This window comes from Anabrus simplex, chromosome 10 (assembly GCF_040414725.1).
Source record: "Anabrus simplex isolate iqAnaSimp1 chromosome 10, ASM4041472v1, whole genome shotgun sequence".
Taxonomy (NCBI): Eukaryota; Metazoa; Arthropoda; class Insecta; order Orthoptera; family Tettigoniidae; genus Anabrus; species Anabrus simplex.
In genome coordinates, this window is record NC_090274.1 from 108,523,825 (window position 1) to 108,536,875 (window position 13,051).

At 41.1% G+C, this 13,051-nt stretch overlaps 1 protein-coding gene across 2 annotated transcripts in view; it reads left to right on the forward strand.

The window, feature by feature from the left end:
* Positions 1–13,051, forward strand: part of LOC136882354 (SEC14-like protein 2) — a 304,617-nt gene that overhangs the window by 195,579 nt on the left and 95,987 nt on the right. For both annotated transcript variants that reach the window (XM_068229541.1, XM_067154958.2), the window contains exon 3: positions 4,982–5,025. In XM_068229541.1, the coding sequence (XP_068085642.1) occupies positions 4,982–5,025 (44 nt within the window). The remainder of the gene's footprint in view (positions 1–4,981; positions 5,026–13,051) is intronic.

The window sequence follows — 13,051 nt, forward strand, 5'->3', positions numbered from 1 at the left end:
CACGAGTTATGAATAGAGCTATTGCGTTATCATAAACCGCGTCTTGACTTTGTCCCGCATGAATAATAATAATAATAATAATAATAATAATAATAATAATTGTACCGGGAGGTACACCCGTACGCCGCAGTTTTAAATCTTGCGCCAATAAATCCTCCTCTACAGGAGAAACTCCGAACTTTAAAAACTGGATTAACTTATAAGTTTCTCAGAAGATGTCACTACAGTAAAATTTTGGGATTACAAAGTTGTCAGTACCGTGTGTATTTCAGTGTTTTGTTTTCTATTGATCAAGAAGTATGGACATTCTCTTATAGATGTCTCTACAAAAAAAACTATGATCATGCACCCTGGTGCGAAGTGAATGAACTTTCTTGAAGAAATTCCGTATTCAGAAGTTTTCGTCTTTACTAAATTTTGTTCTTTCATTTGTGGGTTGGCAATATTAATCTTTCTTTCCGCCAGTTTTGAACTTAGCCAATCCCGAATTTCTTTTTCTTTTTTGCCCCAGGGGCTCTGAACTTTGGAGCGTGGATTGGCGACCATGGGGCCCTCAGCTGAGTCCTGGCATTGCTCCTACTTACTTGTGCCAGGCTCCTCACTTTCATCTATCCTATCCGACCTCCCTTGGTCAACTCTTGTTATTTCCGACCCCGACGCTATTAGGTTTGCGAGGGCTAGGGAGTCTTTCATTTTCACGCCCTTCGTGGCCCTTGTCTTTGTTTGACCGATATCTTCATTTTTCGAAGTGTTGGATCCCTTCCATTTTTCCCTCTGATTAGTGTTATATAGAGGATGGTTGCCTAGTTGTACTTCCTCTTAAAACAATAATCACCACCACCACCATCGAATTTCTTTAATTGATTTTGACCAATCGTGTCTGTCTTCTTCGATGTTGATGTGTAACTGTAAACTACCCAATAAACGACTGTTGGTGTGTCTTAATTATTCATGAAAGGTTTCGAATCTTTCCCGAGAGTATAAAGACTGCTGATTTTCCTGTCTCTCCGCCACTTCTTCTACATCTAGCTTCGTGTATGGACGTGTAGCAGGGGGCGGGTAGCGCCTCTTCCTTCGGGCAGCAGCTCTTCAACAAGGTAATGGCCGTTCAACATCTTTATTTTTTGCTAGCTCAGCAGTTTAACCCGCGGAGCAGGTCCGAAACCTTTAATATGTAACCTATCTCTTGAAATATGTAAAAATCTTCCGTCCTTGTAAAACTTCATATATCTTTAACTGTAATCCGGGGATAGAGAGTGCTTTGCCCTCTCGAGCTCCCCTTCATTTTTGATTTGAGGTGACTACGTTTTCATAACCTATTTTCTCCTCATCCTTAATGTGTTAAAAAAAATTCTTATACGAGTCACCTCCCTAGCTTGGGAATAGCCCCTGTGTCATCGGCCTAGTGCCTCTTATGTTTTAAAATGTGTGTTTAGGAGTGCTAATTCACGCCTCCTTTCTTTTTTTGCATTTAGGGCCATTTAAATTAACCTATTATTTTGATTTTAAGGCCCTGTAGGCTGGGTACGAGATACCCCTGTTTAATTCTTGTAAGTTGTGCCTTGATGGCAAGTGATTGTAAAGTATGGTATTGCCTTGAATAGGCTTGAAAGATTGAGAGCGGGTCAGCACTTTCTGGTGTTTTGAAAGGTGCCTCTAGGAGGCTTGACATTACTAGGTGGGAGCAAGTGCTCCATGTAATTAGGGGTTTTCTGCCCTTTGGTAATTTGTGGTTTTGAGCTGAGAGCTCAGGAATTAGAGAACTTGGGGCTCGAAGCCCAGATTGTTAAATCGTCTTAAATCTTGGCTTTTCCTGGTCTTGTACTTGATTTGTTGGCTTGTTATTATTTGTTGAAATTCTATGTGAAATTTGTTAAGTTTTTCTATTTTGAAATTATAACCTTTATTGAAATTGTAATTCATCTTTCGGCCTTGTAGTTAGACCCATTCCACCTTCTTTCACCTCTGCCTTCCACGGGTAACTCCGTAACATTAATAATAATAATAATAATAATAATAATAATAATAATAATAATAATAATGAACAGTGGAAATTACCAAAGAAACTCTAACACAGGCTCATTCAAAGTAGAATTCAATGGATAACTATCCAAGGAGTTTTTAATTAAAACTGGCATCAGACAAGGTGATGGACTGTGCCCAGTTCGCTTCAATATTTGCATGTTAGAAAGCGTCGTCCGAGAATGGGGAAAGGAATTCGCCGAGAAAGGGTTACTGAACAAAGGCTCAAAAAACGGCGTGAGAGTGAACAGCCTTCTCTTTGCCGATGACCAGGCAATCCTATCAAGAATTACAGACAGAGCTGTGTAACAAATAAACATGCTGGGAGAACAGGCAAAAAAAGCTGGCTTCCACATTTCTTTCGCGAAAACGAAGTACATAGCCAGATCCGAACAGCACCTAACAACAGAGTACGATAAAATAGAAAACGTTGACAGTTTGACATCTTGGTGAGACTGTGGAGGTGAAAACTAGTGAGAAAGAAGCTAACAACAGTAGGCGAGAGAAGATGGCCGCAGTTCTTCGTATACAAGGAAAAGGCAATCTCAAGGAAAGCTAAACTCAAGCACTAGTGATCAAAGCCGAGTGTCTGTACACAAGTGAATGCCTCAGAATGACAGGAAAGCCTGGGATGAGAGAAGCAAGAGCGCAAAATCCTTCGCAAAATAATGGGTCCTAAGATAACAGATGGACAGTGTAGACTCGGAGGAAGAGAAGAGCTATACAGGTACAGTGAACGGCTCATTGAGTCGATAAGGAAACAACGGAGGTCTGTTCAGGACGGATGCAACCCGACTAACGAAGCAGATTTTTAATGTCTTGGATAACAGACCTAACGTCTCGAAGAAATGGTTAAAAGAAGTAAGGACGGACCTCAAGAGCATGGAGCTGAATTAGAAAGACATCTCTAACCGATCAAAATACAGATCAGTGATCAACAACTGTAAGGGCGAAAGCAGAACAGTGGCTGGACATAAGAGAGAAGACAGGAGGCCAGAGAGAGACTGCAACGTTTTTGGTCTGCAAAAAAAAAAGGCTTCCAGAAATGTCTTTGTTACTTTAATGACCATAAACGAGAATAATAATAATTGGGAAGTGAGTAACAGTAATCGAATTACTGGTAACGAATACTTAGGCATGTTTAACAGAAAATGGGCCAGTTTATTCAATCTCAATTAAAAGAACACTGATACTCTGTTTGTTAACACCGCGTTAAAAATTTAGTAGCATGTTAATATTTTAGCGTTTATACAAACATTTCCTGCGAACTGTGAACTAACACGGTGGTAATCACAAGAGTCACGATCAGTGATAATCTAGAAGGCAGTGGAAGAACCATGCAGTTATTGAGCGCGGTTCGATGCGCTTTTGTTTGAATACAGCGGTAAACTATGGCGCGCGAAGTCAACATGTATTAGAACTTTTTGTCTCGACCGTGAATTTTCTATTGCTCTGTAGACTTATATGAGAAAAAGCCCAGAAGGGAATACGTGGTTTAAATTTCTCTTCTTTTGAAAATTATTTCCAAGTATATACCTATTATAGAAAGTAATCAAACTAATGGATCCGTGTTCAAAGCTACGTGATGTTTGGCAGTGAATTCAATGTGCATACTGACGTTAGCCAACTGAAACAACTGTATAAAAATCATCTCTTTTCTTTCTAACTCTTGATGGAAAAGGCCTATCATATACCAAATATTTAAGATACAGAAGTTCTGCAACCAATGCGCTTACCATATTTTGAGCCCACAGAGAATTTAACTGCTTGAACCTCGGCAGTTAAGTGAGAGTTTCACAGATTATTATTCTTAACCAGTGTCGATTAAATGCTAATTTCACTATTAAACCATTTTAACACGCAGTTAAATGTTAATTGAGGTTCAATAAAGCGGGCAAATGCAATTTTTACTCGCAATTTAATTCTTGAAATTAAAATATTGTAATCGTTACATTCTAGTAACTGGCAGATCGCACCGGGAGCCCCAACCAGTGTTGCCAGGTCTACAAATAAAAAATCGGTAGATTGTACGTAAAGGTTTCGGGAGTTTTAATGAAAATGTCGGTAGTTTCTCGAGCCGTGAAATGTTATAATATAACTAAATTAAATAATACAAGAGTCAAGTGAAGTTATGAGAAAAGTATACATTTTCACTCAGCCGTACTTGGTGGCCACTCTCTACTGCTTCTTCATCTTCTCCCCATTTTTCCTGTAGATGTAGTCATTCATCAGGAGTAGAAACTGCGCGCCAATGTTGAAGTTCTAGCAGGATGCAGATTTTATATTATATATGCATGTCGGGGATTTCCCACCGAATGATGCACTCAAGCGTGAGTTTGAGTTCGATAAGAGGAAAGAGATTACGTAGTTCGTGCCTAAAATGGATCGCGTAAAGTGATGTTATCGATAAAACGCCACGCAGTGAGACAAGGAAAGGCATTTTCGGCACAAATGTATTATGTGCCATTGATCAATGTTATTAATTTTCCTTAAATTCGGATTAGAAGAAATTTCGGGAGATTTTTGTTTTTTCGGGTTTTCTGGTGTGCTGCCAAAAAAATCGGAGGATCTCGTGAAATTTCGGGAGACCTGACAACACTCGCAAAAGACAATTTCCTCGCAGCTTGTTGTGATTACTGTACCATGTGGTCAATAACATGTGATGGCAAAGAGGTTGAGGAATTCCCATTCCGCTGTTTGATTAAATATTTTGAATGAAAACGCGAGTGTGACACGCAATCTTTTTTTGAAAGTTCCAAGTCTCGCCTAGTGCCTCTGCTAAAATCACAAACTGAGTAATACCGGTTTTGCTGCCAAATTTGGTATGAAATCACTGATTTCCTTAAGACTGGCATTCTGTGAAGTTATTTTACTGATTGCTTGCGGAGAAACTGAGTGTAATTCAGTCCAATTAGTTTTATTTTCTACTTTGCTGATGACAAATTTTCCCTTCTTTCAGCTCGCAACTTCGACGTGGATGCGGCGGAGAAGATGCTGAGAGAGGTAAGTGGTACCTCTATCAACTTTCCATGTCACATTTAGACAGTGTTGGAGGAGTATGGTCGAGCTGAAAGGCGTGGAAAATAGATACTAAACGTTATGCAAGCCTGAAGCCAGCCGGACGATGTGTCAGCATTGGCGAACTGGTTCTGTGCGGTACATAAACATGAAAACATAGGAGGAAAATACACAAGACTCCACGTGCAAGGTCATACAGAATCTCAGAGCAACTGTTCCAAGTGCTCACCTTGATCATGTATGCAGGCGTCACTTGTTCAAAGCCATCTGTGACGTACACGAAGCGAGACTGCATGGTTATTCCGAATATCGAAAAATACGTTTTTGTGAGGTCGTCCAAAGTATACTTTGTTGTTCATGTCTCACATCCCCACCCAACAAAAAAGCAGTGGATTCAGTTCTGGAGATCTCGCAGGCCAATTGACGGGTTCATGTCATCCTATCCAGCGATGAGTAAATGCCTGATCCAAATGCTTGCGCACTACCCAGCTTACATGCCGTGGCGCACCATCGCGTAAATACAACGTGGTTCGGCGCATTTGAACCGATACATTCTCGAGCAACTCGAGTAGCATACTTGTGAGGAACTCTCGGTAAGCCACAGCATGTGGTCCAGGTAAGCAATCGAGGTATTGTCCTGTGCGCGTTAAAGACTCCTTCCCGCGTCCAGGAAGACTGGATTGCGTGCTTGACCGCCGTGCACGCGTACTAGACACTGCACGGGGTAAATTTTGTACTGGCTCCCTGGCTCTTCTTCCACCATCGCTAGAATGTCTTCTTGCACGTGGGCAAGCAGGCCACGTGTTGGCACACATTCAGGCACCATTACTGGATTCGTCTGTCAGGGAATGTTTCCCGATAAATTCTCATAACACGCCGAATATTCTGCCGTCACCAGCATGTCTAAGGTATTCGTATCATTATCCAAACTCGGTTACTGACAGTGGTGTATACTGAGGACGACCAAGGCTATAGGTGAAGCCCAAACCTCAAATGAGAACGCTGGAAATCTAAAGCACATTATAATGTAAGCATCTGACACATTGTTCCATTTACAAGACTTGAAAGCAATGAGATAAAACATCGCACGTATTTTCTGAGAGCAAGGCATCGGAGACTGATCTTGCAGCCCAAGCGCTGAGTCCCTCTCCCCTCTCCTCACCCGCGCGGCTTGATGCTGGTGCGGGACCAGGGGATAGGTGTGCTAGGCTTCGCTCCACTAGATCGCCACTGCTAACAAAAAACCATACGTTACTCGTCGTATATACTTCCTCACCTCATACTTCTGACTTAATTATAGATAACAGAGATACATCCTTATAGCAAGACACTCCGGGGCTGCTGGTTTTGAAGTAATACAGTTCTATTTTTATAGGTGGATCTGCTAAAATGAAATGCAATCTTTGAGGTTTTGTGTTCTCATTTGTTGGTTCGAATCGAACCCGTGATCATGGGTCGAACACTGCCACCGATTTCTCGAGGTACGACCGCTGGTAATGCTGTAAAATCCGCTCCCTCCACAAAAAATTAATAATAATAATAATAATAATAATAATAATAGTGGATGGCATTTGTGTAGGCTTGGTCGTGACGTAATGAGGATAAAATGAGTGGCGAAGACGTCATAAGCTCCCAGTCCTCAAGCCAGGGGAATTAACAGTACGAGTGGGTTGATTCTGAGAATTGAACCGGGACCATCGGATCAAAAGCAAGCATTTTATCAATTTTGCTACAAAGCCGGACTTTAATTTGCTAAACCTTAGGCTACCGTCTCCACTGATCAGGTGTTGAGTATTGACAGTAGCGGAGACGAGGGCAGTAGCTTGTGAAACAGGTTTGACAACAGACAGGCAACTCCGTTCGCTATTCGCTGCAGCTCAAAACGCTTTAGGCTTGACGTTCACTACACCAACTATCGAAAAGGAGTAACATAAATCTAGTGATAGCCCACGTCTTGATCCCAACATACGCCACTGGTTACTGTGTATAATCTCCCAATAGCAATATTAGTTTGCCGGACATCCAAACTCAGCTGATAAGTGACGTCCATAGTGACGGAAAAGGAGAGATGTATATGCACACCAACTCAAAGCAGAACCTCCCCTATACCTGACGAGCGCTTCTGTTGCGAGAGTGACGCAAAACTGGTTTCAGTAACATAGATCTCTGGGTGAACCGCTCGCTCTATAGAGAAACAACACACATATTTGTTTTGTTATGCTGTACAACATACAGCACGCCCAAAATGCTATATGTGAATCAATGCCCACATAACTTTTTTGCGCCCAAACTCTTATTGATTTGTTATTTGGCATATGATGTACTGTATATATGACAACCTCTTAAAACCTAATTATAAATCTAATGCGAAACATAACATCTAAAGATAAATACAAATGAATCAATTTTTTTTTGCTATGGGCTTTACGTCGCACCGACACAGATAGGTCTTATGGCGACGATGGGATAGGAAAGGCCTAGGAGTTGGAAGGAAGCTGCCGTGGCCTTAATTAAGGTACAGCCCCAGCATTTGCCTGGTGTGAAAATGGGAAACCACGGAAAACCATTTTCAGGGCTGCCGATAGTGGGATTCGAACCTACTATCTCCCGGATGCAAGCTCACAGCCGCGCGCTTCTACACGCACGCCCAACTCGCCCGGTAATGAATCAATTTAAACAGCTCATATAAGTTAGAAATGTACAGAGTCTGTCATATAAAACCAGGCCGAACGCAGTTGCCTCAGCCGAACTTATACAATCTTATATTATTACAGAAGATGCTGGAAGTGTTGTCCTGCCTGGTTTATACAGGCTTTGTATCTGGTAACCTCAATTTGGCTGACGTGAGTGAGTCCTGCCAATGTAATATTTCTGATTTCATTCGTAATGTTTTCTTTCAGTTTCTGCAATGTGTAAGGATTTGTTCGATACACTTTTTCTTTCGGTTTACCCACAACTAAAAATCACACACTGTTAGATCTGGAGAACGAAAGGGAAATAGATTAGCACTGATCACTCTGTCTGCAAACACTTCCGAGATTGTAAGAAGGGGACCTTCTGCTCTATGAGCAGGGTTGAATCTTGTTGAAACCACCCACGCGATTTTTCTTCTTCCGTTAACTGATGGACGAACGGCGTCAAAATGTCATCTTGATACCTCTCTGTATTTACTGTCGTCTCGAAAAACATAGGCTCAATTATTCTACTGCACTAACAGAACACCTAACACCGAACTTCCTATCACAGTGAGGGATTTAATAAACACCATTAGGATTTTCTGCACACCAATAGCGAGAGTTATGACTGTTTACACGACCATTAAGATGAAACCAGAACTACAGTATTACATACGGTATTGCAATGATAAGTGTCTCACCATGTTAACAGCTGAGAGTCATGCTTGAAGGTCAAGGACTACACGGGCGCCTCCCATACTACAGCTGCCATAGCCCAGAGAACAACCACCGTGCGTTCGGTCTGGGTTTCTAAGAGAGACCCTGAAGTCTGTTCACAGCAGACTCAACTACAAGTGAATATCCACTCCACTGCCTGGGATGTTGTGTTGCCTGAGAACGCTCGGCGTGGGGATGCCTCACTCTCTGCTGATCCCCACCACAGTCACAGCAAGAAGCTGACCATCCCCAGTTGGGTAGAGTAGATGCCATTCTACCCACTCCACATCTGATGCGGTTTAATCAACTCCAGGTTTGGCGTGGCAGGTGGAAGCCAGTAAGTCTCCTCGTGGTGGAGACCGGCACCACTCTTCCAACCAGTTGACGGTGGGCTTGAAGCAGGTGGGAGTCTTCCAAGCAGGTTGTCGAGAATTAAGACGTGCGCATTATGTTTGACATCCTCGTGAACTGGTAGTGCCTTATTCTTCAGCATCCTAGGCCAAAGACGAAACAGGACCCTTTGTCTTCTGATGCGTGGAGGTAGTATATTTAACAATATCAAAAAGTCGAACACAATAATAAACCAGTAAATTATTCAAAAGTGTATTTATCACTCCTCTGACATACATAAGGAAGGGGGCCCATATTTCGTCCCCTTATCAGATCTAGACTTGTAGGAATTGAGGAATATTATGGACAAAGCTAGAAATTGGTATATATATTCTCCACTTACGGTTAAGTTACAATTAAACTGTAATAACGTAAGGTAGTCAATATTTGACGTAAACACTACAAAAACTAAACTACCAAAAATGTGTTCCTAATTTCGTCCCCCACCAAATTTATGAAAATTACAATTTTAATACTTTTTCTTTTCTAACCTTACCAAACACTTTCCTTATAATGAACTACGTGAAGGCCATTTATGATAAATGTGTTCTTGGTATTCTTTTTAACATTGTTTTTCAGCGTTGCTCGTGGGATGTTAAACTCTTTATTTTCACGTTTGTAACCCATTGTCTTGCCCCTCACTGCCACAATAGCTTTTTTCATAGCCTCCTTATCCCACTGCTTGCGTTTTCTCGCCTGTAAATAATAATAAACTTCATAAATAACAAATAAAATGAGGGGGGGGCAAAATTACGAACATTCCGTGATTTATTATAATGACCGCTACAGTAACTCACGCCAACCAGATCACTGTAGAGATTACAGGCCAGGAACTACCCCACGCGACTGAAATGCAGTCCAGTATTTCATACACATATCAGTGCTCACTCTAGGAATAAGAGGCTGCACAAATTCAGCTCAGTATGAAAAATGAATCCTCCTTGTACACGGAAACTAAACGTGGTGCACTCAGCGGGATGAAGCTACGCGTGTGCGCGCCGTTAAATATTAGCTACCAACAGTGCAAACTGGATATACCTAGGGGGACGAAATTAGGTGCGGGGACGGAATTTGGCCCCCCTACCTTATAGCCTCAGTTAATGGACTTTGCTGCTTGATGCATTTGTTTGGTATCTTAAGCAGCAACATTGGACTCAAGATAGACCCATTGAGTTAGAACCTAAAGGGTAGCCAGTATCACTTCATGAAGCTTCTCCTCATCATAGTTCAGTACCCTCCTGCCGTTCCTCCTCAAGACCTTGAGCCTACAGCATAAAACCACGTAAACACATCGTTCAACTGGCCAAGGAAGGTTTGTCAAGACTTTAATACTCACAAACACATGAGACTACACTTTTTGTGTGTCCTTGGCATTCAATTTACTTTAACTTTCCAATTACAGGCAATCATACCACCAAGGCATATGCAATTATGGTAAACCTTATTGGCAGCAGACTTTTAACTAATGAAGATAATCACGACAAGTGCACACTGAAGATTGTAACACGACCTTATAAGAGCATGAACGTTATCTTAATAAGAACATTTGAACATTCATGACATTCTTGCTTCAGTTTTAAATGTTTTAACTACAATCTACGATCCACTGAATATCATCCAATTAGGATCGAAACATATACAGATGTGACGAATATGAAATTTAAGTTTTTTACATTCATATTAACCATAATCTATATACCCGTATGTGTATAAAATGACATCTCCTGACTGACTGTAGTCATCGCCCAGCCAAAACTACTCGACATAAAAAAATGAGGTTTTGGAGATACATACGTTTATATTACAGTGCAGGTGCTCACTAAGGGGGGAGTTTTGGATATTCCGTCGCTAAGGGGTGAAAGGGGGGCGGGGTGAATTTTAAAATGAGTGTATCTATATTTCAAAAACTTAATAGTTTAAAGACGTGAAAATTGGTAAATGGAATCTCCTTTAAAAATAAGCAAGCACGTATTGTTTTGATTTCGGAAACAGTGTGAAAAAAATATGAGAAAGGGTTGAATACCTCTTATGACAATTATATCTCAAAAACTGAAGATGCTACAGACATGAAAATTTCATTTCGAATATCCACACGTAATCTTTTGTTTTCGGAAAATCCAATCAGGGGAGGGGGATAAATCAAATGAATTCTTTATATGAGGATACTTATATCTCGAAAAAGAAGGATGTTACGGACGAGAAAATTTGTATTTGGAATCTCCTTTACAATTATAGACATCTGTAGGCCTATTATGTGACAGGGGAGGGAGGTGTATGCGCTTAAGGGGCTGTAAAAGGAATTGAATTATTTTTATGAGGATACAAATAAGAAGTGGACTTAAAACAATAGACCCCTGGGGCGAGAGGAATGATGACAAAAATATGCATTTATATGAAACAGTTCGAATTATGAAGTTTAAAATTTGAAATGATATCCTAGGTGTTAAATAACAGAAAGTTTGAACCGCTCAGAGAGTTGTTCTTCATTCCTTCCTCCGAAACCGTTTGACATATGAAGAGAAAATTCCAATAGCGGTATATATTTTAAATCCTAGGTGTGAAATAGGAAATACTTTTTAACCTTCCACCCCTAAAGTGTTAAATGAGGTTAGCTCCGTAAAACAAATTATTCATCCCTCCAAAACCGTTTGACGTACAACTTGTAATTTTACGAGAGGGGTCTTCTTTTATGTCCTGTTTATATTTCTCCCCTAAGGTGTTTAGATGGTGGTGGACTCTCAGAAACACAATGTTGAACGCCGTGTATCTTTGCACGGCCGACTGGGTCCCTCGCTGCGGAGCTAGCTAGAGCGGCGCATCAAGTCGGCCGTGGTCTTTGAACGCCATGTGTCTGTTTTTCCGTCAGAGGTCAGCACAATCAGACTGCTACAGCCCCAGTGGAAGGGGGGACAGAGTCACGCACCTCACCGGCGTCACTTGTGTCTAGCGCCTGACAATGTGCAGCCACTCGGAGCAACTCGGCTACGTTCGTTCCTGCTTCGTTTGCTATTCTGTCTGGCGCATATTTTCACATGAACTGGCGCCTACAGCTGGTTTTATAGGCACAGTTTCCCGCTGAGGCGTTGTTGTTTAGTGTTGAGAATTGTTGATGAGTGAAGTACGGTATATAGAGAGAACAATCTAGAGTCTTCTAATGGGAGCCGCCCCCTTCCATTTCTTGTTTCCGGGAACAATAGAAGGCTTACGATGAAAGTAACTGGAGGTCACAACCAGTTCCGCGGCATTCTTAGAATGGAGAAATTCAGGTGTGATGTGTGCAGTAAGGATTTTAATTATAGGAAAAACTTAAAACAGTCACGTTAGATCGAAACATTCGAATTCCTCTCCCGAGTTTCATTGTGATTTGTGCTCCTTTAGTAAGAATAATAAATTCAGTTCCATTCGCCATAAACATTTAAAGCATAGGAACCAGATTTCTGAAACTTAATCGAAAGTGAAATGCCCCCTTTGTGTAGAAGATCGTGGAACTAGAGATGAAATAGTTCAACATTTTATCAATGATCATGACATTCCAGTTAAGACTGAACTTTTAGATTTTCAAACGAAGAAGAGTTTAAAGACTGGAAAACCAAAATAGAAAAGGATGATTTGTGTGAATTTGTTACATGGCGGTCAAAATACATTCGAAAAATCAATGCCTTAGCGAAATGTTCCTATCGATGCCATTTGAAATGTAAAGGAAATGAACTGCGCCATCAAAACATGCTTGGTAGCAATAAAATAAATGGACACTGCCCAGCGTCAATTGATGTTGCATTTCATGTATCAGGAAAAGTATCAATGTCGCACTGTAAATCTCATGTCGGTCACCAGGGCGAGTTAGGTCCGTTGAGACTCTCTGAATCAGACAGAAAGGAGCTGGCAACAAAAATTGCCATGAAAATTCCATTCGATAATATATTGGATGGAATTGGGGATTCTATCGGTGGTACTAACATAGAGCGTGTGCACTTACTCACTAGAAAGGATTTTTTAAACATTGAACAGCAGTACAATTTAAAGTTCGAAGCTGTACGCCATGGTAACGATTGTACGAGTGTTGAATCGTGGATCCAAGAGATGCAGGAAATCGGTGACGTAGTTGGTTTCTACAAAGGTCAAGTAATACCTTCTGAAGCAAATGCTGAGCCAAAAGGGGAAGATTTTGTCCTCATTATTATGAATGAAGCGCAGAAAGAAATACTTGAACGTTTTGGAAGGAACATTGT